General features: G+C 39.1%; 2 protein-coding genes and 1 long non-coding RNA gene across 3 annotated transcripts; 2 read left to right on the top strand and 1 right to left on the bottom strand.

Moving 5' to 3' along the window:
- Window positions 1-1,578: 1,578 nt before the first annotated feature.
- LOC121053978 lies at window positions 1,579-10,463 on the top strand. The gene is made up of 4 exons (XR_005811461.1): window positions 1,579-1,749; window positions 3,312-3,379; window positions 8,512-8,647; window positions 10,168-10,463. It is a non-coding gene; the product is annotated as an uncharacterized LOC121053978 (long non-coding RNA).
- Window positions 10,464-11,015: 552 nt separating this feature from the next.
- On the bottom strand, window positions 11,016-12,720 carry LOC102716389 (transcription factor RAX3-like). The gene is made up of 3 exons (XM_040522724.1): window positions 12,436-12,720; window positions 12,193-12,322; window positions 11,016-12,073 (listed from the first exon to the last, which is right to left on the bottom strand). Exons 1-3 carry the CDS (start codon window positions 12,569-12,571, stop codon window positions 11,347-11,349), a joined length of 993 nt encoding a protein of 330 aa, XP_040378658.1. The 5' UTR covers window positions 12,572-12,720; the 3' UTR covers window positions 11,016-11,346.
- A 6,915-nt stretch (window positions 12,721-19,635) lies between these two features.
- Window positions 19,636-25,971, top strand: LOC102703767 (homeobox protein knotted-1-like 8). The gene is made up of 5 exons (XM_040522722.1): window positions 19,636-20,242; window positions 20,356-20,466; window positions 20,576-20,684; window positions 24,408-24,643; window positions 25,446-25,971. Exons 1-5 carry the CDS (start codon window positions 19,904-19,906, stop codon window positions 25,671-25,673), a joined length of 1,023 nt encoding a protein of 340 aa, XP_040378656.1. The 5' UTR covers window positions 19,636-19,903; the 3' UTR covers window positions 25,674-25,971.
- Window positions 25,972-26,142: the final 171 nt, after the last annotated feature.

The following is a 26,142-nucleotide window of genomic DNA, read 5'->3' on the forward strand; positions in this document are numbered from 1 at the left end:
CTTGAGCTTATAAGGCTCTTTGATTTAAGTTGTGCTTATAAGGTGTATAAAAGCACTATATTCATCAAAACTTAACCTTAACTTTTCTCTCATTCACCGGATATCATTTAAAGTCTTAAATTGTATAGGTAACAACTCCATCGCAAATTAGGAGAACTTTTAATAGTATCTCTAAGATAATGCTAATACTAATACTTTACTCCTAAAAGTTTATACCGGATCAATCAAAAAAAATTACACAAATCCATATCCCCAATGGTTAATTAGACCATGTCATTATAAATTTGCTACTTTTAAAATATACCATTACTATTCGACTAATGGTAAGGATGCCATTATAATTTCAGAACTATTCGAATATGCCACTCTATACCTTTTCGGTGCATTTTTTTAAAAAAACTAGACCATATTACCCCTCTGCTGTTCACTACACCCTTTGTAGGTACAAATGGCAATTTGGTCCATTTTTTTCTAATGGCATATTTCAAATAGTTCTGAAATTATAATGACATCCTTGCAATTAGTCGAATAATAATGGTATATTTTAAAACTGACAAATTTATAATGGAATATATCCAATTAACCCTATCCCTGTAAGCCCAAAATTGAATATCTTGTATTGGAAACACATATCTCAACCCTATGAAACAACCGATGTGTAAATATTAGAAATAGAACTGGAAACATATTGGAGATATGTTTACCATTATAGTTCCCAACTTACAGGTTTAGGAATTAATTTTAAACAAACTCTTGAAGATGCTCGGTCCCATTAGATATTACATGACAACTACAAGACGAGATTCTCTTCAGATGGAACACTTAGGAACCACTTGGTATCCTCCGGTACCGGACGATTCCAACTATATAGTATTATCTGTTAACATCGATGCAACACTACGAGACAATACGGAGAGCTCAAGCAAAGATTAGCGTCGGCGTGTGAGGCAACACGAAGGAGTGACGACGATATCTAAAGTATAGTAAAAGACTTTGTGTTAGAATTATGGCATGTTTGGATCCCGAGTACTTTTTAAGTCCCTATCACATCGAATGTTTGGACAAATTAGAAGTATTAAATATAGACTATTAATAAAACCCACCTCATACTCTCGACTATTTCGCGAGACGAATCTATTGAGCTTAATTAGTCCATGATTAGCGAATATGATGCTATAGTAAACATTTGCTAATCGTGGATTAGTTAGGCTTAAAATTTTGTCTAATGAAATAGTCTTTATTTATTCAATTAATTTTATTATCAGTTTATATTTAATATTTCTAATTAACGTCTAAACATCCGATGTGACGAAGGACTTAAAAAAATCGTTGAATCCAAACGGCCCCTCAGAACTTCACCACAAGCTATAACTGTCACTCCCGGCCCAATCAGATGCAGAAATGGAAGCCCCACGGCCTCGGCCTGCCCAATTAGGCATGACGGGCCTATGGAGGCCCACACTTCTACTGGTAGCAACTAGGCCTGATGGGCCTACAAAAGCCCACGCTTCGCGACCTCCAGTCTTCCCACGTCGAGCGCGGGACAGCCGGCTGCCACCCCCGCCGTGCCGCCAAAAATTTCCAACCCCCAAAGGGAGGATCGAGGCTTGCGGAGAGGCGGAAGCTGCTGCTGCGGCGGCGGAGGAGACAGATCCTAGGGTTTCCTTGACCCGTCGCGTGAATCGTGTTCGCGCGAGCGGAATTCGCCGTCTCCTGCGCGCGCATCCATCGGAGGTACCCGATCCGGAGGTTTGCCCTTGATTTCCCCTCCCCCGCCTGCCTGGATGGCTATAGATAGGATCGTGTGGTTCGCGCGACGAAATCTCTGGCTCGTTGAACGGTCGGCGCGGTTTCATGCGGATTTTGGTGGTGGTTGGAGTGTTGGTGTTGGAACCGGTGGCGGTGTTTGATTTGTTTGATCTGCAAATCACGACGACGGTGGTTTCAGGTAGTGTTCGATTTGCCGATATATATTTTTTTTTTGAGTTTAGGGAACAAGCTGCTACTGAAAAGGGGACTAACACGCCTGTGATGTGAGGTTTGGTTAGATAAAACGCGGGGTGGAGAAATTCTATGCGTGGAATTTTATGAACAATTAGAAAATCACATATTATATCTGCAGTGATTTAAGTGAAACTTGTCCCTGTTAGGTGCCACAGTGAGATGATCAGACCCATGAAATGCGCCATAGAACGACTTCCAGTTGGCTTCTGCTAGTTGTATAGGGACTTCAACTGTATGATTGGACCAATGATCGATGTACTGAAGTCAAGCATTAGCTTAATTAGGCTTTGTTATAACTCGAGTTTACATCTCATCTGTTTATTCCCTTATGTCAATCAATACAGTGCGGCTACACCAAGCTACTGAGGTAGCTTGGATTTTTGTTACTTCATTATCTTCCTTGCAGCCCTTTTTATAGGCTTGACTCTTGACCAAATTATCCACATTCAAGTTCTATTAAAGGCAGACTACCTATTGAACCTGAACTCTTATGTACTTAATCTAGCCAATAAACCACTATGTTTCATCATCTTCTCATGCATCCATATGGATATATGGTGCAGTAGGACATGGATTCATATTTCTAGGCCTTTACTGAGTTAAAATCTGTGAGGTAACTGTATCACAAAGGAGACTTTCCTTAGTAAAATCTGTGAAGTCTATTTATAATCAGCTATGGATCTACATGTTGGAGGAACACCTTTGCTGAGTTAAGGAGCTATCCTTCCCCCCCTTTTCCTTTTCACTGGTAGGGGCCATCAGTTTATAGAGATCATGAAAAAGGGGCTCTCATCTTGTGCCGAAAGAGCAAATGATAGATCCTACACCATTCTAGCATTTCATCAATCTGTAGGGTGTGTTCCTAAGGTGAAACCAGTTACATCGACTAAGGATGCGATAGAATAACTTTGGATTCCTGTTCATTGGCATATATTAACCTGATTGGATCAAATGCACCTCCGTCACATGGTTTGGAATCTACTTAACTGGCTGTATATTTATCCATATGAGAGGTGACACGTAGCTAATAGCATGCAAAACCATTTTTCAGACTAATCATGTTTACAATTTAACATGCCGTAGAACATTACATGCATGTTGAACAACAGGAACGTGTTGTTTGATGGTCTCTGCTTGCATCTTTTATTCAGTTTGATGCCATGCTGCCTGATCTGCTGCTTGAAATGTTACTCTGCAACTGAATCATAAGATAGCACGTTGTTTCAATAGTATTTTCTTACTTCCATCATTTAATTTATAGAGAAAAATATTTCTAATGGCATACACTTTATAATTATTTAATGTAGGAACAAAGCGATTCTTTGTCTTCAAAGAATGGATCTCTCTCATGGAAATTTTGCAGACTGTAAAGATGGTAAGATCTCTTATTACGTGAACAATATCATATTTCTTGAAATTTACTTCATCTTATTGATAGCCAAATTTATCGTAACATCAGTGCGGGTTTAATTGGTATGATTTGGCTCTTAGTCAAGCAATTAGCCGAAAGAAAAGTATTGTATCTTTAATTTGGTGATTAGTCTTAGTCAAGCAAGGAGTAGATGAAGAAGAACACTAACTAACTGGACTAGTCTAATCAAGGTTCTGCACACATTTTATTCGGTCGCTCGGAGCACAAGCCGTCCTTGAGTACCTCAAACTTTAGCCGTTGATGTGCTTAGTGAACCTGTCTGCCGAACAGCCGGACTGCTTCCGGTGGAAATGGGAGAGCTCAGGTCAGTACTCCATGAGATCAGCTTACTGGCCAATGTTCTTGTTTCGTACTATCTTCCCTGCATCCCCAATGTGGAAGACTCTGGCACCCCTCAATGCAGATACTCACTGGTTTTTTCTTAATTGACGTTCCAGACTTTTAGATCTGGATTTAACCATTCGTCTTATTTAAAAAATTATATAATTATTAATTATTTTTTTATGATTTGATTTATAACTAAAATAATTTTAGGTATGATTTATAGTTTTACATATTACACAAAAAAGTTGAATAAGACGAATGGTCAAACATATATCCAAAAGTTAATGATGTCAATTAAAATATCCGGAGGGAGTACTTTCTATGGCCGGTTGCACCTCGTCATTCTTGGACGACATACTGGCTTGGCATGCATGGTATCTCTCACCCTAGCTGCTATGTCCTTTGTGACCGGCACGAGGGGACCATCGACCACATCTTGGTTTTCTCCCTAGAGTTGTGTCAACTATGGTGGATGGCGCTGACCACCATCGGTCCACCAAACTGTGTGTTACTCAACCAGCAATCCTTTCTGGACTGGCTTTGTGATGCTCAGAAGAAGTTGCCCAAATGTCGTTGGCAAGAGTTCAACACCACCGTTACCTTAGGAGCCTGGTTGATCTGGAAGGAGCACAACAAAAGAATCTTCGAGACAAAGCAACAGACTTGGAGGGAAACTGCTAAAGCGATGGCAGAAGAAGCCATGCTCTCGCAATTGGCCAAGGGGGTGTCCCTCAACTAAGCTTGAAGAGTCTAGGTCACAATATCCTCTAGCGAGACTTAAGACTTCGTTGTTTTCTAGTGGTCATTGTCTTGCTTTTTGAGGAAAAAGGTGAAACGTTATATTTGCAAACATAAAATAATTTATGAATGTGTTCTTAGTGATCTATAAGTAAAGGTTGAAAAATAAACAACGATAAAAAACCCAAAATTAATTCCAAATTTAAGATTAAAAATTCAAAATTTGGCTTATAGGCATCTCCAATAGTATGACTATTTTTGGTTCTCCATTTGTCCATTTGACCAACTAACAAAAAATATTCCTTTCCATATCTGCTACACACTCTAACAATATCTTCATTTCCAACTCTCCAAATCTTAACAGCTAGTTCCAACTCGTTCTGTCACACACTTTGCCTCCTATGCTCCACATCATCCATACAAGATGCAAACTTTTTGACATTATTCTTCTGTATATCACCCCAACGATGCATGAGAGAGCTATGATTGCGATCTGAAACAAACGTTTTGAGTTCATGGAAGTAAGCACGGATTCTCTCCCAATAGGTGTCATGTAGTTGTTCATTGCCTTGGATTGGATCCATACTATCATTAAGCCAAACTGAAACTAACACCCTGTCTTTGTCCTTTGAGAAATTTTTGGATCTTTTGGTGCTTGTTCTCATAGACATAGGGGAAAATCTACTTGCATGTCAAGTTGTTCCTTTTCCGAAGCAAAATATGCCAAGCTTTTGCTAATACACAGTCTATAGTAGCTAGCTAGGCAAGATCGGTGTATGTTCTTGTTGATCAAATTTAAAGCACATGTACAAAAATACACACGCACACATCCTTGTCAAGCTCACCTCCTAAGCTTTTGCTAAACCCCTAGGGATTTATACATAAACACAACACAAAGGGGAAAGGAATGGTGGATGGGGGGTATTTACCTGCAGGCTGTAGGCGTTGGAGTAGGTTGGACAACGACAAGAGGGTTGTTGATGGCGGTGGAAATTAGAGGGATGATGGTGGCGAAAAGCTCTCGGTCTGGGACGACGACTCTCGGTCTAGGATGGTGACAGTAATCACTTGCTTCGGGAACAACAGGTCTTGTTCTAGGGACGACGGGGCGGTGGACAAGGGAGAGAGGGAAGGGGCAGGCCGTGCGCTCGATCCAGAGAGGGGAGGGGCGGCACATTACCACACTCGATCTAGGAGGGGGGGAGTGCGATCGATCTGGGAGGGAGAAATGATACGTGACGAGAGGGGAGAAAGGAAATATATCTGGGGCCCATGCGTGAGCATGACAAGGCAATTTTGGCTGGCCAACTTTGGCCAGCACGATGAGTAGTTTGGCTAGCCGATTGGTAAGTCTGTTGAAGTTTGGATTTTGATCAAAATTACCAAATTTTGGCTTAAGAGACAGTATTAACTCTGTTAGAGATGCTCTAAACGTAAGTATGAGAAAGAAAAAGAGAGAGACCTTCTGTCTTCCTATCCCTTTGTTTGCATCCAGAACTACAGTTTTTGGGATTTTCTGTGAATAATGAGAGTTGTAGACAAAGTTACGATATGATATTGATTGAAGATAATCTTAGATTCCTACGGGAGATGTATGGTATGGAAGTATGCATGGAAGTGACGAACATGAAGCAGCGTGCCAACCGACCGGTAAGATTTTCTGCAATCGAACTCGCCCAGCGAAATTTTCCTTTTTAGAGATAATTTGTAATTATGTTCCAATTAATATGGTAGGCCCAAGCTAAAGACTAGATGCCCTATATGAGTGTTTAGGCCCATTGGAGAAATTATCCCCCAAGAAAATCGACCAAAAAAAAAAAACACTTTGCATCACATGTTCTCTTCTTTCTTTTTCTCTATGCCTAAGAGTATATTAATCTTTTCTTTATCGATTTGGCTGGAAATCATTCGTTTGTCACCGCCGAAAGTCAATTTATTCTTCACAATCGTACTGCTTGTTGGCGATTTTCGACGCCAACACATACTTAATTCCTAGCTGATTCATATGTTTCACAATGTTGCATCACAACCACACTTTCCCCATTCATTTTTACTTTATACGATTTGACGGTTCAACGACAATTGCGACACAATGCTGCACCCTAGCTAGCTTGCAGCTAGATAATTGCTTAAACTTTCTAATCTAACAAACTTGCTGTCATCCCAATAAAAATAAGTGTAGATGCATATATAATATATTTATCGGGGACAGAGTCATATGGAAGACGATGGTCAGTGAGCATACTATGATTATTCCTTTATCCTTCCTTGGACAACATAATCAGAGCCAGTTCGACTTCTTCCTCTTGTAATGGAACAATGAACAAGTTAGTAAAGTGGCTGCCTTGTGACAGTCAATAAACTTACATAGGTGCATTAGATTATATTACCCAAAGTGAGAGGAGGCTGCTAGATTAAAAAAAAAGAAAAGCTTTTGTATTAGTATCACAAAAGTTAAGCAACATCAAAATCTATCTTAGTGACTGTCCCTGTCATATAATAAACAACGAGCCTCCTTTCTCAGATTTCTTGAGTTCTTTATCATCGCAGTACTGGCTCTTTAGCTCTTGTCTCAGGTGCAGGCAATACTTATAAATTAAAACTCAGCTAGTGTTGACGGCATGTGCCATCAAGTTGTGAATGATGTTTGACGTTTTGCAAGCCGCTCTTTCTTGCAGAAACCTAGTTGAGCAGAGATATTCTCACCACTTTACAGCCAATGTATGGTTTTTATAGTGAAATTTGGGTAGCTTTCAGGGAAAGTAGTTTTTTTTTGGGTAATACATATAAGCTTAATTATGTCCTGTTGAGATTTCTTGTTAATTTTGTGTGATGTTATTATTGCATCCTTCAGTGAAGATAGGTTGCAAAGCAAGCAATGACCGGTCCACCGCCTAACAGTTAATGATATAGCCATATACTAACAAGTAACATGTGTTGTCCCCTATTTCTAGCTAGCAACCAGTAAAAGATACATAGACAACAGTTACCTCCATCATCCTATACGTACAGAGGATTACCATTTGTCTTATACCGGAAAATATCACATATTTTTGATAAAGCATTAAATGGGCAGTTCATTACTGAAAGTATATATTACATAGAAGCTGAATAATTTTGTTTTGTTGTGGAAAAATTAAGTTGCTTTTGCCTAACAGAAAAAACAAGACAGCTGTGTGCTCTTCTGTGTGTGTATTCGCGTGTAAGGGCCTAGGAGAGGGGAATTTTGGCATTATCAAAATGTAAATTAATGTGTTTGAACTTATAGCAACAGTGTGGTTTACTTCTAAAACAATGTTTAATACTCAATTAGGGCTTCTTCGCATCACAGGAATTTTACAGGATTTTCAGAGGAAACAGTTCATTTTCTTCATTTTTTCTTTCAAAAATCCTTCAAACCAAAATGACCCTTAGATAAAATGCCACGTAGCTAACTAGCGAGTCTTGCCAGTTAGCAACAAGTTAGTAGGCTAGCCGGACTAGGTTCGAGACACACCTCCTACTTAATATTATTGATATGGAAGTCCTTCCCTTCATATCCACTCTATTTTACAAAACTATATCTAAATATGTTCTATTAGACACTTATGCTTCCTTTGTAAAATTCTTGTCTAACAAAATGGGAATGCATGTCCATTATATTATGCGGAGTGTCATACATTGCTCACTGACTCCAAAGCAGATGATCCGCCAAACCATAGTGTATGTGAATTCCCTGCAGTGTCACTGCTTACGTAACAGAGTCCTTGATATTAAAACATTTACATAGCATTACTTTGCATATCATTTGTACATCTATCTTATGTGATTATTGATATGATTTATATTCATGACAAAGAGGATGGTGTAGGCTTGTAGTTCGTGACTAGCTGCACGTGCATTTACAAGCATTTATGCCTTTTGGAACATTGTTTCGCTGTGTGATTAGTGTTGTTTCAATCAAGGATAATGACTCTTGTGAGAACCATGTAGCCTCTCTTTTGTAGACTCAAGCTGTTGCCCCATCTGTGCAGGTGTTAGGTATTTGATTGAAACTGAGCTGTTACAACAAGTGTACTTCAAGATGTCTCTAAAGATGTTGTGGCCGTACGGGACATCATATTAAGGAGCTATACTAATCATTGACACATCTGATAAGATGGCCATGAGGTGAGTGTGGCCTCAGTTTAAATATATTTTATATATTACTATAATAATTTTATTTTTTGATTTCTGTGTCTAATGTTTGACCATTCATTTTTTAAAAAATTAGTCACACATAAAATACTATTTACGTGTAACAATAAAAATATTAATTGCAATTTTTTTAAATAAGACGAAGAATCAAAACATTATATCTAAAAGCTAAAAATAAACTTAATATGAAACATGGATATTATAGCATACCGTGGATGTCCAAATGCAATTACATAGATACTATAAGATGATAAATCTATAATTAGCTATGGCAGACTGTAGACATTACTATGAATTAACAAATTACATGATGGAAATTGAGACAACCAACGGGACGACTGAGGTGGTGTTTAGTGACAAAATTTTTTGGCAAAAACATCACATTAAACGTTTAACCAGATGTCGGAAGGGGTTTTTGACACGGATGAAAAAACGAATTTCACAGCTAGCCTAGAAACCGCGAGACGAAACTTTTGAGCCTAATTAATCCGTCATTAGTATATGTTGGTTACTGTAGCACTTATGGTTAATCATAGACTAATTAGACTTAAAAGATTCGTCTTAAGATTTCTTATATAACTATGCAATTAGTTTTTTGGTTCATCTGTGTTTAATGCTTTATTTAGGTGTTCAAAAATTTGATATGATGTTTTTTTAAAAAAAATTGGAAACTAAACCAGGCATTATCTCGATTGACTGCCTCATGAAAATTCAATTCAAAATAAAATTTTCGTTTCACAACAGATGAGATGTATGGCCTCTGTCCCATCAATCCAATCATTTTAAAACATGCCTATAACTCACCTATATGTCGAGGTTAGGTGACCAAAGCAGCTTTGACTTCTTGCCCTTGGTAGATTTACAGGTTCCTTTCTGGCTTGGACTGTGAATTAACCAACTTGACTCTTCTTAGGCATGCTCTGTACTATACTATTTCTTTTCTAACCGATGATAGACTTGTTTGTCCATGGATGCATGATTCTGATTCTTCCTAATAATCATATACATAGGCTGGGTCCGAGAACTTCTTTTACCAAACAAAGCAACATAAGTAAACTTGACCTTTCTGCTTCGGCTTATTATGGTGGCGCCAATGAAAATAGTTTATTTTAATTTAATTCATCCATTCGATTTCTTTAATTAGCAAAACATATATAAAAAAACACCCAGGCCAAATGTATATATTTATCTAAATTTCTTGCAGTTTTTCAGTTCCTCCTATAACAAAGTAGAAATTAACGGTGATATCGAACCTTATAGTAAATGAACGTAATATATCTATATATGTAACATGTTTATTGATTACTCCTTTAATTACTTAGAAGTACAATATCATATTTTGTATTGTAAACCTAATAAATACTGTGGCTGGAATCACCCAAAACAATATAAAGTACTTTGAAACTTTGTACAATTATGTTGCGCCTTTCAATTCCTTTATATATTTATTAAGAGCTCCTAACTAAGCATGCTCTTTACTTCATTTTATGCAGGCATCCAAATGGAAAATGAATGACGACATCTCACTGGAACAATGTGTGGTTTCAATGATGAGAGAGAGGTCAGTTGAGTTCTCTCTCTCCCTTTTTTTCTAGAACAACAGTTTGTTGAGCTGACATTTTCCCTGGTCGTAGGAAGGGGCATGCTAGCTTAATAGTAGATATAAATATCGTTTAGTTCGTACCTTGGTTGAGATATGTTTTCTTCCCCAGGATGACAGCTACTTGTTCAAGGCAAATGTCAACTAATGGTTATATTAACTCTTGCACTAACTTGGCTACTGTACGGAATGATAAACCACCTAAGTCAAATAAACGTTTTGATAATTGCATATGGAAGCTAGAGAAATGAATCCATCATTTCAGACTCCAAAATACCAAACTTGGTCACTGATTAGTCACCATAAATATATTTGACACAGCATGAGGAAGTTTGAACACATTGAATCTCAATCTCATATGTCATGAACGAAACCTCTTGTGGCACTTAATTAAGTAGAAGATTATTTTACTTTACCAAAATGGCCAGTGCACTGGAATATCAAATACATTTAAGTAATAGGAGTATAGACTGATTCTTCTCTTGCCTTTGCACACAAAAAGGTAGGGCATATAAGTTGTACTGGGGATTTTGTAGACATGCGTTCCTAATTAGTATGTCTCTTAATATCGCATGAAGTACCATGTAACATTGGACAAAAAAAAAAGAGAGTAAAGATCGTCATTCACCTCGATAAAAGTGTGTGCGCGTACGTATGTTCTTAAAAAAAATGTAAATATTGTGCCCTATAGACTATAGTATGGTATTAGGATCACAAAACAAATTTCTAGCGATAGCCTCAAGTCTAATTAAGTTCAAGGGTCAGTACTTGTCACTTGGTACAGATAAAATACGCCAAAGCACACAGATAAATGCAACTCGTACAATCTAATATAAACTGTTTCTGTATGGCAGCAAGAGAGTATAGAGAAGATATCATTCAAAGACTAGACTCACACACAACGACGATCACATGAAAAATCAGCAGGGAGTGGTGAGAGCTCGACCTTATTGTTCTTGAGTTGAAAGAAATTGAAGCTTGGTCCCATCGATCTTTCCCCATTCCCCATGAATTGCTACAGATTTACACCACAATAATCATGCATGTACACGGAAACACAAAAACTGAATTGCTACTGCATCCCGAGGTGAGCTGGTTCTTCGACTAGGCAGTACTGCTGCATCCCCTGGGAGCTAGACGAAGACGACGCCATGGCGTTGCTAGGGCAAACCAATGGGCTCACCTCGTTCCATCTTATGGTCTGGTCTCCCATGCCGAAGAAGCACTCGAGCCCGTCCAGCTTGACCTGGTTGAAGTGGAAGCTCTCGTCCAGCTCCAGCGCCGGCAGAGCGCTGGAGCACCGCATGCCGCCGCCGCCGCCGTCGTTGAGCGGCGGCAATGGCGGCCCCGCGAGGACAGCTGGGGCTTCCTCGTACATTGGTGGTGGGGGAGGTATGCATGGCGGCGCCGGCAAGGCCGCCAACGGGCTCGTCCCGCCGAGCTTGAGAAGAAGCTTCCGGATTGACTCATCGACGTCGTCTCCGACACGGCCACCTTCCAATACCGGCGCCGACATCATCGGGTGCACTGGCACGGCCATGGCGTGGTGGTGGTGGTGGTGGTGCCAGCTACCGAAATTGGCGCCGGCAGCCAAGCCATCGGCCTCGCTCGCATCCCTGATCGCTTCTTGCTTGATCCGCCCGTCGTCGCCGGCCGCCGCCTGGCGCGCCAGCTGCTGCTGCTGCCTCTGATCCTTGCGCGACTGCTTGCCGAAGAGCTTCTTCTTCAGCCTCGTGTTCCAGTAGTTCTTGATGTCATTGTCGGTCCTCCCCGGCAGCTGCGCTGCTATTATCGACCACCTGTGCCACCATGCATACACGGTCATTTCAGATCATAGGCTGTACTGCACCTCTCATGCCCATGTGCCCTCCTGCCTGCCTGCCTACCGGTTTCTCAGCTAATTCCACAGTAGTAGTACCTGCTGCCTATGCTGATGTAGAGGCTGACGATGATCCTGTCTTCCTCCTCCGAGAAGCCGCCGTGCTTGATGTTCGGCCGGAGGTAGTTCAGCCACCGGAGCCGGCAGCTCTTGCCGCACCTTTTCAAACCTACACGACCAAAAAAACCCAAACCCACATGCACTTATTAGCTTTCTTTCTTCTTTCTTCATCTGCTTCTCACACAAACATCGTCACCAAATCAATCGAATCGAGGCACATACCGATCTTCTGGGGCAGGGCGATCCAGTTGCCGCCGGTGCCGTTCTGCTCGATGTAGGACTTGAGCTTCGCGTCCTCCTCCGGCGACCATGGCCCCTTCTTCACGCTCGCCTTGTCGCAGCACGGAGCTCTCCCCATGGCGATCGAGGTGTGTGTGTGCAGAGCAAAGCGTTGTTGATTAGGGCCTAAACTTGGTTAGGCATGATGAATTGATCGATGATGGCGAGCGAGGGCGGTGTGTTTATGTGCTCAAAAGGCAGACACGCGAGAGAGGAGTGTATTATTGGGACGGGAGAAAAGGGGTCTGCGTGTGATGGTAATAAAATACGGTTTAATTTGCGGTGGTGTGATCTGGGTTGCTTTCTTTCTAATTGTTGTTTCCCTTGGATTAGAATCTCCATCATGCGGCCATCAGCAAGGCAGCAGCTAGCTTGCTGGCCTTTTTCCCTTGGACACGGTCTTTGTGCACCGTTTATATGCTTCGAGTTCTCATTATCTGGTCCAGTACCTTTGGTTCATGCTGTGGACTACGATTGCATATATACAGTAGTGCAGACAGCCAGACAGTGACCAGTAGTAGTAGAGTGTAAAAATCATACTCCATCTTGGGAGTGCTACTCATGTACATTATATAATCTTTTGTTTAGGAAAATGCAGTGAATTTTGAATTTCCATTATGGGAGAGAAGAAAGAAGTCTGTCTTGCGAACTTACACGCTGAAGTAGGGTCTCATCTTTGTCTCATCTTTTCGTTTTTGGTTATGCTTATAAACTATAATTTAAATTTTAACTTTAAATTTGAGTTGATTTAGGGTTATCGTAGTTTATTTTTCAGCCTTTGTTTTTAGATTGCTAAAAACACGCATATATATTTTTATTCATAAATTATTTTTCGTTTGTAAATATTGTTTGGTTTTTTCTTTTAATCTTGATAGTGAAATAACACTGTCAGAACACCTTCGAATCCATACATATGTGCACTTTGCATTGTAGTAAATAAAATGCACGCATTTCGTTGTTTAAAAAATGCACCTCATTATTTCTTAAAGAAAGTAGTGCCCAACTGCCCATCCTTCTTCAGTTTGGTAGAATATTTGGTAGAAGCATAGTAACTTACTATAGCACAGAGTAGCTAGCAACAAGTACAGTGCTTGCATTTTCTAAAAATATCCTTGTTTCCAATGCAAGGTACAGCAATCAGGTGGCATGATTGATCTTCACATTACCTCCTCTCTATCTGGATCTCAAATTCATCATCCACTCTAGCTTGTTCCGAAGCTTCTGTACTAATTTTTCAAGGGGAGTGGGATTTTGCTGCTACCTAAGCTTTTTTACCGTTCTCAAAAAATAACTTGAGGTACCAATAAATTAGTACATCAAGGAACCAATTTTTTATATTTGAAAAATACGATACTTTAAAGTATTTTTTCAAGGATGTTAAAAAAAGCTCAGAAAGAGCATGAGCTAGCCATTTTGTTGTGTGATTGCTGCTATCCATGGATCCATACCAACCCTCCTGAGCATACTATCATATTCAACACCATTTTTGTGTGCCTTGATTGAGCCACTTGTGGAGAAAGTATGTCAGTAAAAGAAGTTGCTTGAGTTCCAAGCGCTATGAAATATACCCACGGAATAAACGAGCCATTGGCATTTGGCACTTGGCCTTCCTTCCTTGGTCCCTTTACTCCTCCCGTCAGTGTCAATGCTACGGTGAATGGGGTGATGTAGGCAGGCTTGCATCAGTGTAGATTTTCTGTTAATTTGTGTTGTATTGTTATTCTTGTTCCGTTCTACTCAGTCTTACAATATTGTTCGTGCTGATCTTTTAGATGGTACACTTTGAGCTGTGCTCTTTCATGGTTTGAAGTTCCCTGATTTAGTTGAAGAAAATTAATATATTTTAATGAACAATGGGGCCAAATTGGTCTGATTGGCTGATTATCAATTAAGGTCCAAGCTAATTTACATCATTGTGCTATTGCATTGTTAAGCCACATTGGGATGTCTGAAAATAACTTGGTTATGTTCTATGGATTAACGATTTCAACTGAGAAAGAATATAATTGATATATTGGTAGATGTCTAGATGTCATGCTTTCTTGAATTTATTTGACAGGATGGGATCAGGGTGTTTGATCTTGTTTTTTTTTTCCTTTTCTCCTTTTTATTGTCGTCTCGTCAAACGCTTCCTGTGACTTTGAAATGCATTACATCTCATATTGTTAGGAACTTGGAAGGCATTTGAGGTTCATATACCATGCTATGAGTAATCCCTACGTCTGTTTTGGCTTTTCGTATTCAATAATCAATATATTATTTACTGATTAATTACAATCCGGTGAAAAGTGGCAGTTTTTATCTGATACATTATTTGGACAAACCGGACCTGTCGGTTTTAACGCTGAAATTGCAACGCCTTTTGTCGTTGGTTTGAACTCTTGTTGCATTTACTCATGGCATCATTCATATATATGTGAGGACTAAGGAAGTGAAAAGTTGTTTCTATATATATGACTGCAGGTTTGTAACTGAAGTAATCTGGACTTCTGAAGTTCTGGACACGAGAAAGTGAAATCCGAGCAAAAGATAAGACAGGTCAGGAGCACATTGATACGTAATTATCTATACATTAACCATTTCGCATTCTCAAAGACCTCTCCGAAAGTAACTTGGAATGGTGGATGTGATTACGCTTTGCTTGTCATTTAGCTGGTCATCTTTTCTTGAAAGGCTATCTTTTTTTTCTTCTTTTTCTTAAGAGGATCTTGGAAGGTTATCTTATCTATTGGAGTAAAGTAAAATTGGCTCATCATATCCTAGATAACACCTGTATCATCGAGAAAAATCAGCCCAATTCTTGGACAGCACACCTCAAAGGCATAAGTGGGCTCTAGATAGTTTATCAGGCTGAAACCTGAGCTAGACATGGCCCATAGAATACAACATGTTTGAAACTACTACCTGTTTGTGTTGGGCTGATATTCTGGCTGTGGATGAATGGCCGTAATTAATGCAAGGTCCAGTTTCTACTGCATCTGCATTGCATGTTGATCTGGCCCCGATTGCACAGCCCAAACTTTGTTATATCCCTAACCTTTTGACCCTGTGGATGTTTTTATACATGTTTAACTATTTATTTTTATTAAAAAATTTACATAATTATTAATTATTTTTATATCATTTTATTTTTTATTAAATATACTTTTATACATATATATATATATCTTTACATATTAAAAAATTAAATAAGATGAATAGTCAAATGTGTATAAAAAAGTCAATGTCTTACGAAAAAAGGTGTACTGTAGTATTTAGAGCAAGTTCAATAGTATAGCCAACTATAAGCTCCAATTCATCTATAGTCAATCTAATAGTCAATTCATACAATAGTTACCTACAAAACATCAATACAAATGGTCCTACATGTCATACACAGTTTGTCTTGAGCCCGTATGCAGCTGGCTACAAATTAGTAGTCCATCTCTCTTCTCTCCCCCTCTTATCTTATAGCTGACTTATAGCGCTCTTAGCGGCGTACTGACATTTTCTTTTCCTTTTCAGCAGGAAGGAGGATTGGCCTACTGCCGCTTTACATAAGCACCAGGTTGATGGATGCTGTGCTCACGTCCATGCTGACCAAGTGACCATGCACGTAGTCGGCCGGGCTCAAGCTTCTGACCTGCATCCATGGGGTCTCCCTGGTCAGTTGTACTACTATTTAGCTCCTCTTTGTTTAAATTTTGTTGATTCTGTTTTTAATATCTTGAAAATAATATCATTCTGTGCTAGACGTCCATGCACATCAAATAGCTGGATGAACTATTAGATACGAAAACACATAAAATGTGTACTAACCCTGTTCGACAAAATAATTCTATTTTTACACTAAAATAATTTTACCTTTTCCCCCTTACGTACCCTTGTCTGTAAATTGATGAGGTTTGTACTTCTATGACTTTTATTCCTCTTAATACAAAGATGCGTAAGCCTTTTGTGTATTTCTAAAAAAATACTTTTTCTAAAATGAGAGAAATTTATTTAAAATAGTATCCTGAGATAACATTTTTCTAACGTAAAAAATTTGTACCTTCAGATTTTAGCGAGGTACATTTAGGTGCTTTCTCATAGTCTGTATTTTTTTCCATAATGAAAGTTTATTATATTCTGGTTTGGTTAAAGATGAGTTATTTTTCGAGGGAGGTATTACGAGACAGTATATATATAATAACTCGTACTCCCTCATCACTAAAAAAAATAATTTTATTTATTGTTAAATATACTTTTATACATATATGTAGCTTTACATATTTGATAATTTTTTTAAATAAGATAAATACTCAATATTTATAAAAAATTTAACGACGTTAAATATTTATATTTATGATACATTTACGAGAGGTAGTATAACGCCTAGCCGACGACGGAGCATCCCCCTGAGTCTAGGGGTACACAAAATGATAAGATTGGTGACAAGTCTAAGTCCATCTTTTGCTTTTAGATAAAAGATTCTTTGGCTACATTCTGCCACTATATCCAAAAGATATCTCAGGTAATCTCTGTAGGGTGATTTGATTTTACAAGGCCACCACCTGCACAGGCGTTTTATGAGCAGCTTTTCAACAAAAACAATTAAATCGGTGATTAATCACCTGTCCCAACCACTGTTGGGGCGGCTATGCAAATATAGCGACCTTTGATGATGTTTCATCTTCAAGTAATATGATTAGTACACGTATTTTTTATGTAATCAGTACATGCACATACCTCTCCTCTGAGGATAGATTTTTTAATAGAATTCTACTACTAGCACATTGTAATATTTATTTTTAAATACAAACAGCTTAAGACTGGTTTCACCACAGACTGGTTGGCCTTATCTTGCCAAGCTAGTTTAGCCGGCGTGACCAATAATGCTATACCAATACAAATATGTGTTATTTTGACACACCAGCCAATGATGTGGTCAAAATGGTGTGTATTTTGAAATAATTTTTTAGATGGTTATTTTTATAAATAAGTATTAAAAAGGTGTAAAAAAATCCAGATCATATACATATTTGATAATCAGAACAATATTTAGTTAATTTTGATCGTCAATGACTAGCATAGAACACCAAATAAGTGATTCTATATGTTGTGCATCGAAAACTGGCACGTACAAGCGATTTTCGCCCATATCATGAGCAATGAATGTGAATAGGACCAAACTTAAAAGCCGGTACATATAAAACTCCATATGTGTCATGATACTCTCACACATGTGATGAATTTATATGCTGGTTCTTTTAAAAAAAACACTATACACGTGGTAACATAGGCACCCCCACTTCAAAATAAAAATGGTCTTATGTCGCTGTTTTTCTCTATATTACAAAGATATCACTTGAGTATAGTTTGTGGTATTATTATAGTTTTTAGCAATATTTTTACCATAATGATTTAAACTCTCGTTAACTTTATAATTACCTAAAACACAAAAATATTATTGGATTAGACATATCATGTTTTTGACTAGATTCGTAAAATTGATTTTTAATATCAAATAAGGTGGTGAGTATGTCATATATTTATTACAAACTATATTTATATATAACAAAATGATATATATGCACCAATACACTACTCACAATCATAATTCTAAAGAAAAAATGAGGCAAATTGTATTTTAGCGTGTTACAACAGCGCGAGAATAAGTGACATTTTAACGAGACCGCCTGTTAAGAAAAGGAATTTTCTCCTACGGACCTGAGAGGGAAAGATTTTTCTCTAGTGGTCTTCCGAGTGAATAGCTCTAATTCTAAACACGCTCCATGTGCCTATGCCGTTATGCCTGGGCTAGCTGCCTGCACAACGAAAACCGAGCATCGATTAGACGGTAAACTAGTAGTAGTACTAGCGCATCTTTCGACGTGGATTTGACAGGACGAACTGAAAACACGGGCTCACCCGTCTCCGCACAAACTGTCCAGAGCTCGTATGGAGGATTGGAGTTGTAACCTAGGATATGTTATTTCTCTCGGTTAACTAATCAGATTTTCATGTATTTTACGTACATGTTCTCTGAACCAATAAAGATTCGTTCTTTACAGAAATCTATACACAAAATTTAATTTTAAAATCATATCCATTCACTTTTTAGCCGTTTATAACTAATAATTAATTATGTATATACTAATATATTGCTACGTTTTTTGTGTCTTTTACTTGACCCATAAAAGAATCGAATCCTGCTCGAGGCCTCAATGACGTTTATTTATAAATTATTTTTTAAAAAAAAATTACATTTATTTCTTAACATTGATATTTAGATTGCTAAGAAGAATATATATATAAATTATTTTTTGTTTATAAAATATATTGCGTTTAGCTTTTTAGTGAAAACCCAAGCCATAGGTCCTTTATGTATTGTGGTACTTACCTGAGGCTGTTGGCACAGCGACGATGTGATGTAGGTGAACATCTGAATTTTCTGATAGGATATACAGTGCCATCACATAACTTCCCAAAGAATCTTTCCATCTTGGTGAAAAAGAAGTTAAGAGCTCGACGTCTCACACATGTAACAAACACTGAAACACAGTTACTGTAGCTCCCTTGAACAAGCACAGTCCCGCCGTTGTGCACTTGTGCTGTACATGAGAGATGCCCCTCCTGCCACTGCATGCAAACGCTGCTGCCGCCGCATGCCGACCTGGAGACGAAACGAGCTGCGGATCAGCATGAATATCCTGTATATCTCACCTGACTGAACAATCTGGAGACTGACCCTCGAAGAAATATTCGCATGGGAAGCTGAAGAAAACATGCCACACGAGAGGTGCATGTGCCATGTATCAGCTCCTCCTTCCCCGGCTGTTTTTATCTGCCGTGTCCTTGTTCTTTGTCCATGTTTTTAGTGCAAGTTCAATAATATAGTCAACTACTAGCTCTAATTAATTTATCCATAGTCAATCTAATATAGTATAATAGTTATCTACAAAACATCAATACATGGTTCCACATATCATACATATATTTTATCTTGAAGTCCGTGTGTAGCTGGCTACAGCCCACCTCTCTCCTTTCTTCTCTCTTATCTCTTTAAAATATATTTATAACTAGCATATAACCTGCTATTATACCTGCTCTATACGATGAGTGTAATTATTCCAATCCCATCTCATGTGTGTGTTGCAGTATCACTGTAGCAGCAGCTGCTGCTTCTTGCAAACAGTGCAGCTAGCCCTCTTGTTAAATTTTGCTCTGATTTGACGTTAGAACGAAGCTACGATGGCCACCAGCCACACATAGATGCCATCACTTCACTCGCTCATCCTCTCCTTTCTTCCCTCCCCCTTCACATTCCAAGTATCTGTCCCTCCCAACCACCACCTCCTCTTTTCAGGAGATCATCTCCTCCTTTTTCTTTGCTAGGGTTTGTCCACCATAACTATCACCTCTTCTTCCGATTCTTGTCCTGTTGTCGGCCATGGAGAACTTCGTGAGTCTCGCGGCAGCAGCAGGAGGAGGAGGAGGATGCACCGCCAACGGCGCCAAGTCTTGTTCTTTGCTGGAGCTTCCACTGACGACGGCGTCGTCGGCGCCGGACAACAAAGCGCACCACAGCTCGCCGCCAGCGTACTACCAGCTGCTCGCCGCCGGCTCGGCGTCGTCGGCGCAGCATGGCCGCCACCACCACCACCACCACACCGGTGGCGGCGCAGCAGCTGCGCCGGGACAGATCTCGCCGGCGGCGGCGGTCAAGGCCGACATCATGTCGCACCCCCAGTACTCGTCTCTCCTCGCCGCCTACTTGGGTTGCAAAAAGGTAGCTAGAAGCAGCTAGCGAGCAGAAGCATACTGAACCCCCATGCAGATACACAGACGACACACGCCATGTGAGCGCTGAGCCGCTGACTGGTTTCTTGGTTGGTTTATCAGGTCGGAGCCCCGCCGGATGTGCTGGCCAAGCTCTCGACCGTGCCGGCGGCGAAGCTGGACGCAGCCGGTGGCCACCCTCGCCGTGATGACCCGGAGCTCGATCAGTTCATGGTCTCGATGACATGGATAAACTCCTTTGCTCGATCAGTTCATGTGCTAGCTGCTTAGTACATGTTCCGTGGTGCTGTTCTAATCGATCGACGAACTCTGATCTTCACAGGACGCGTACTGCAGCATGCTGATGAGGTACAGGGAGGAGCTGGAGCGGCCGATCCAGGAAGCAGCTGAATTCTTCAGGAGCGTACAGTCGCAGCTCGATTCGATCGCTGGTGAGTATTTATACTCTTCTTTTTTTTAAGAAAAAAGATTAATTTGCTGCTTGCCTTATTGGGAAAAGGTATCTCACTTTGTTCGATTGGATCAGATAGTTGCTTTTATTTTTCCTCCTCTTGGACTCGTGTGGTTGTTGCAGCTGCTTTTTAAGGCTGCTAATTTTTTGTGCGTTAGTTTGTTTATTAATTAATGTAGAGGATATTAAGGTTTTTGCAGCCTTGTTTGCATGCTTTAGAACACTCTCTTAATAACTGGAGCTTAACAGAGTACTACTTCATATATTAGCAGTGTAGTAAGGAAGCATATCACGAGGTCACACAGTGATGCAGTGAGCTGCCTGAGCTTCAATTCAGGCTTCAAATTCCTGCTTTTATGTCTCAACCTCCTTAATGAATTATACAAAGGAATAACACTGGAGCGCATGCACTTCTTTGAAATTCTAAGAACATTCTTTTTTCCTTTTAATAAATATATATTTTTTTAATTAAGACCGTACCCTTGCTGACGACGTTGACTATTAAGGAGTTCAGTGCATGACAATTGATAGACTGACAGGAGACGAAAGATCTCAGCACGTTCTGTCTCCAATATCTCTGCACTTCCCTGTACCTGTACGTCTTGCTCTAGTACTCACAGGGAAAATGAATACGGGAAAACGAGTACCATCTCTCGTCAGGATAATGTGTCCACGCAAATTAACGAGTCATCAGTAGACGATTTATGGTTGACGATCGTCATTGGTCTAGTATAGATGATCTTCATTTTACAACCTAGACGATTTATGTCAAGATTAAGATATATATCTTCCAGGCAAACGAACCATCAAAGTTTACTGATGAACATAGTGACTAAACTGATCAGGTATAATATACTATGTAAGTAGAGCATTTTCCCATTCTCGATGAGATACCATAAGGTAACATTATTTTCTATGTAAAATTTTAGAGCAGTTTTACAATACTTGAGAAGGTGCCATGAGGTATCAAAATTTCAGTATAAAATTTTGGTATCTTTTAGTATCTACTATGAGGTACCAAATTTTACACTAAAATTTTAGCACCTCTCAGTATCTACTCAAGCACTATAAAATTACTAAAAATTTGGTATCTTCTAGTATCTAAAATTCTAAGGTACCAAGATACTAAATTTTACATAAAAAACAGCGGTACCTCTTGATACCTTCTCAAGGATAGTAAAATTGTTCATATAAGTATAACAGTTAAACTGTTTGAAAACATGTATGGCGGTGGATGACACAATGACTGGTAGTATGTTTACGGACCTGAACAATCTCCAAGTCTTTGGCTGCTGGACATGAATGGACACTGTTACTTACTTAGTACGCTGTGCACTTTGTCTCATGGTCTGGCTAGCTAGTTACTGGAGTGGGGTAAGGATCCAGCTATATATTAGACGATTGATAAGTGTGTATGACCATCTGTGTCCTTTCAAGTGTTGTTGTTTTCAGACATTATTGACCACTTTCCATAGGACATAGATTGCCAAACCAAAAATTATTCCCTCTTTGCTCTATAAACATGCATCGATCATCTGGGAGCCATATAACTGGGGAAAGAAAAGAAAAAGTAACGTGGTGACCAGCATGCATATCATTGTGTTTTATTGAAATTAAAGCCTCCATTTGCATGTATATGCATTTGGAAGAATCTGGTCTCTGATATATTATTGCCAGACCTTTATGCAGCTATACCCTTGATGATGGGTCATTAATTGTGTGGACACATTATCCTGGCTACATGGTCTCTTTGAGAATTTAACTGGGTTTTTTGTTGGATATAATTTTTGAGTAGTGCAACACTCTTATACCATCAGATCAAAATGATTAAATTGATTAACGAGGTTGTGCATATGTGAGTATTCCATGTCATCGGTGCTATTTGGACGCCTCCTATAGTCTTATTTATCTGCGATATATACGTGGTCTTCTATGCACAACAGTAGAAAATGCGGTCTTCTATGCACAAAATCAATTTAATCAGTGTGTCTAGTAGGCCGTTAAGCATCAATGCTACCTAAAACTTTGCATCTTGACTCCATTTCGTGCCTAGCATTTTCATTTGAGAACATCCATGTGACTGTTCATATGTTTGTTCTCTCTATATATTAAAGATTTTCAAGCTCTATTACATTTTAAATCGATCATATATATTCTGGTTGCGTGCTGCTGTACTGTCTGGAAATATTCCAATTTGAACAGAATGTGTACAGAATAAAAATAGCACCCAAAAAGTTCAAAAGGAATTTTGGTAGTGGTTGGAATTTGAATGCAGGCTGGTAAATTTTAGTGAGCATAATGTGAAAGGCAACATTTAGTACATTTGTGCATAGTATCCTATTAATTGAAGGAGCTGTATATATAATACATTGGTATATTGTAAATGTACTCTAAATACATGTGCATGCTATTTATATATTTTTAGGAGCATTTAAAGTCAAGGGAAAATAAATTTTACTGGGACTAGTGTGGTCTTTGCAAGTATTTGGCGCTGTTTCATTGTTTAAATCAATTATTTTGTGCATGTTAACTAATGTAGTATTTTGCACTAGCTAGTAATGCATAAATATAATGTAGCTTTTTGCAAGCCAACCAGTATGGAAAAAACTGTGCAATTCACTATCCATACATATATTACGATTGCTTTGAGATGAACGCAAAGAATGGGTGCAATTTTGTTCATAGCACAATGGAATGGTTTTCTTTGTTCATCGCCATCATTTCGGACTCATGTCTAATATGTGACACTGCTAGCTAGTAATTCTAATTTAAAATTGTTCTCCATTTATATGTTCACAGTTCACACAAGATTACTGAATGCAAGGCCTTTGTAACATTTAATATTCTTGTAATAATTTTTCCTTATGAATCAAAATAAATATCCTTACCTGAAGAATTTAACGGTGTGACGGCTGTTTGACTAGTAGTCGTAGTTATTGTCTGCTTAGAATTCGGAAATAGTGTCTAGATGAGCAAGGACAATTGGGTGTACAGCATAGTCAGAGTTGCACTGTTGCTTCCTTCAATATACCTAGCTAAACCCAAAGAATTAATTGACAGAGCGGTGGGGCTGCGTAGTGTCTCTTCAGCACGGAATTACGTACGTTAAGTATGCATAATGTACTCGATCTCCCACAACTCCGCTTCATATGAGGTTTACTACGGAATCATGCAGCCAACCTTTCTTAAATATATCTGTCAATGTGAATAAAATCGTATTTGACATGTATCAAATGTTGCCATGGGATATGTGTTGGAAATTTGGTGGTAAATCATATATCTTTTCTGAGCAATTTCTACTGTACTTATACTTAAGAAAGTACCAAGAGGTACGGTACCAAAATTTTAATGTAAAATTTGATATCTTCTGATATCTAAGATACTAAGGAATATTAAATTTTACATTAAAATTTTAATACTTTCGGTACGACCTACTTAAGTAATATAAAATTGCTTATCTTTTGTTATTTTTTGGTCAAGTGCCTGCTATTATAACGTTGCATGTGAGCTTTGAGTATAATTTTAGTGTGGCGAGAGATGCGCCGCTGATCTCAGACTATTTTAAGTGTTTAGCGTTAACTGGATAGTGGTTTGTGCGTGTTTACGTCTAACGTGTAGGTAAAGAAAAAAGTAAAAGAGTACAATGGCTGTAACTATCACTTTCTTCGTCTATTAATATTTTTTTTTCAATTGCTGTCTATAGACAGTAATGGCGATGGCCCGGGATCATCCGAGGAAGAGCAAGACACGAGCTGTCCTGAAGAAGCCGACCCTAGTGACAGGGAGCTGAAGAGGCAGCTTCTGAGGAAGTACGGCGGTTCTCTGGGCGATCTCCGGCAGGGGTTCTCCAAGAGGACCAAGAAAGGGAAGCTCCCCAGGGAGGCCAGGCAGAAGCTACTGCACTGGTGGGAGCTGCACTACAAGTGGCCCTACCCCTCTGTACGTATCAATAAGCTTGCCAATGCCGTGCATCATTTCAGATCATGTTTAGATCCCTCTAAAAATATTAAATATATATAATTAATAAAACTCATCTTATACTCTGGACTATTTCGTGAGACGAATCTATTGAGTCTAATTAGTCCATAATTAACGAATGTGATGCTACAGTAAATATTTGCTAATCGTGGATAAATTAGGCTTAAAATTGTCTAATGAAATAGCTTTTATTTATACAATTAGTTTTATTATCAATCTATATTTAATACTTCTAATTAACTCCAAACATTCGATATGACATGGGACGATAAAAAAGTCTCTGGATCTGGCTCAGTTCAACCACTTATTTGTCTTGTTCAGATCTAAGTAAAGATTCAGTTACATCACCGGCTAGTTTAACCAAATAGCTTAAGCTGTTGAGATAATGCGGTCGATTTACTCATACGCCCCCCTATTTTCGTTTTTCTTATGTTCATGAGCCAAAATTTAAATTTTTAATTTAGATTTAATTTTTAGGTTTTTTATCAAAATTTATTCTTCGGCTTAAACTTTTAGATCGCTAAGAATAATTATATATAATTTCTTAAACTTTTAGATCGCTAAGAATACTTATATACAATTTTTATTCATAAACTATTTTTTATTTGCAAACGGTCCTTAGGAGAGCTTGGCACCCTACCTTATCCCACAATCTCAACTCTCTAAAAATGATCTGATTTCTTAGTAACTGTTTTTTAAAAAAGTTAAGCTCACCCAAACAGTACCTATAAGTATGCACTAAAATTAGCGCATAAATGAGCAGGAGACGGAGAAGGCTACGCTGGCGCAGTCGACGGGGCTGGACCAGAAGCAGATCAACAACTGGTTCATCAACCAGAGGAAGCGGCACTGGAAGCCGACGCCGGCGGCAGGCGCGGCGGCCTTCCCGGCGATGGAAGCTGCAAGGCCCGGCGGCGGCGTAGCGGCAGCGCTGCCGCTGTACATGGGCCGGCCGTTCGTGTTGGACGGCATGTACCGGCTTGGGTCTTGACTCTTGAAGGCTCTTGGGTCCTTTTGGTAATCTGGAGATAATGACGCTGCTAATGGCGATGTTACTACTCGATCAGTAAATAGGACTATATTTGCTAGCCTTTTGTGTTGTGTGTGTGTGTGTGACAAGGCTCAGATATGTATCTCTCCTACTGGTTCAAGTCCGAAATGGAAATGTAATTGAAAGCCTTAATTCTAAACATATTTCATTCTTGGGCGAGATGAGATCTGCCCAATGGTGGGTTCCCATCCGTGCTTAACTGCAAGATACAAGGTTTCACAAGCTGTCCGTGAATGAACTCGTCCTGTAGCACCGATCGGCCAACAGTGCGTGCGAACTGCCCATGTCCCCCCTTAATAGTACCGGCAGGGCTTATTCGGTTTCAATTAATTTCAACTCATAATAGAAATATGATAAGTAGAGAAACTGGGATATATGGCAATACTTATTCATAGAAATTTTTACAAGA

Source organism: Oryza brachyantha, chromosome 3 (assembly GCF_000231095.2).
Source record: "Oryza brachyantha chromosome 3, ObraRS2, whole genome shotgun sequence".
In the NCBI taxonomy this organism is placed as follows: domain Eukaryota; kingdom Viridiplantae; phylum Streptophyta; class Magnoliopsida; order Poales; family Poaceae; genus Oryza; species Oryza brachyantha.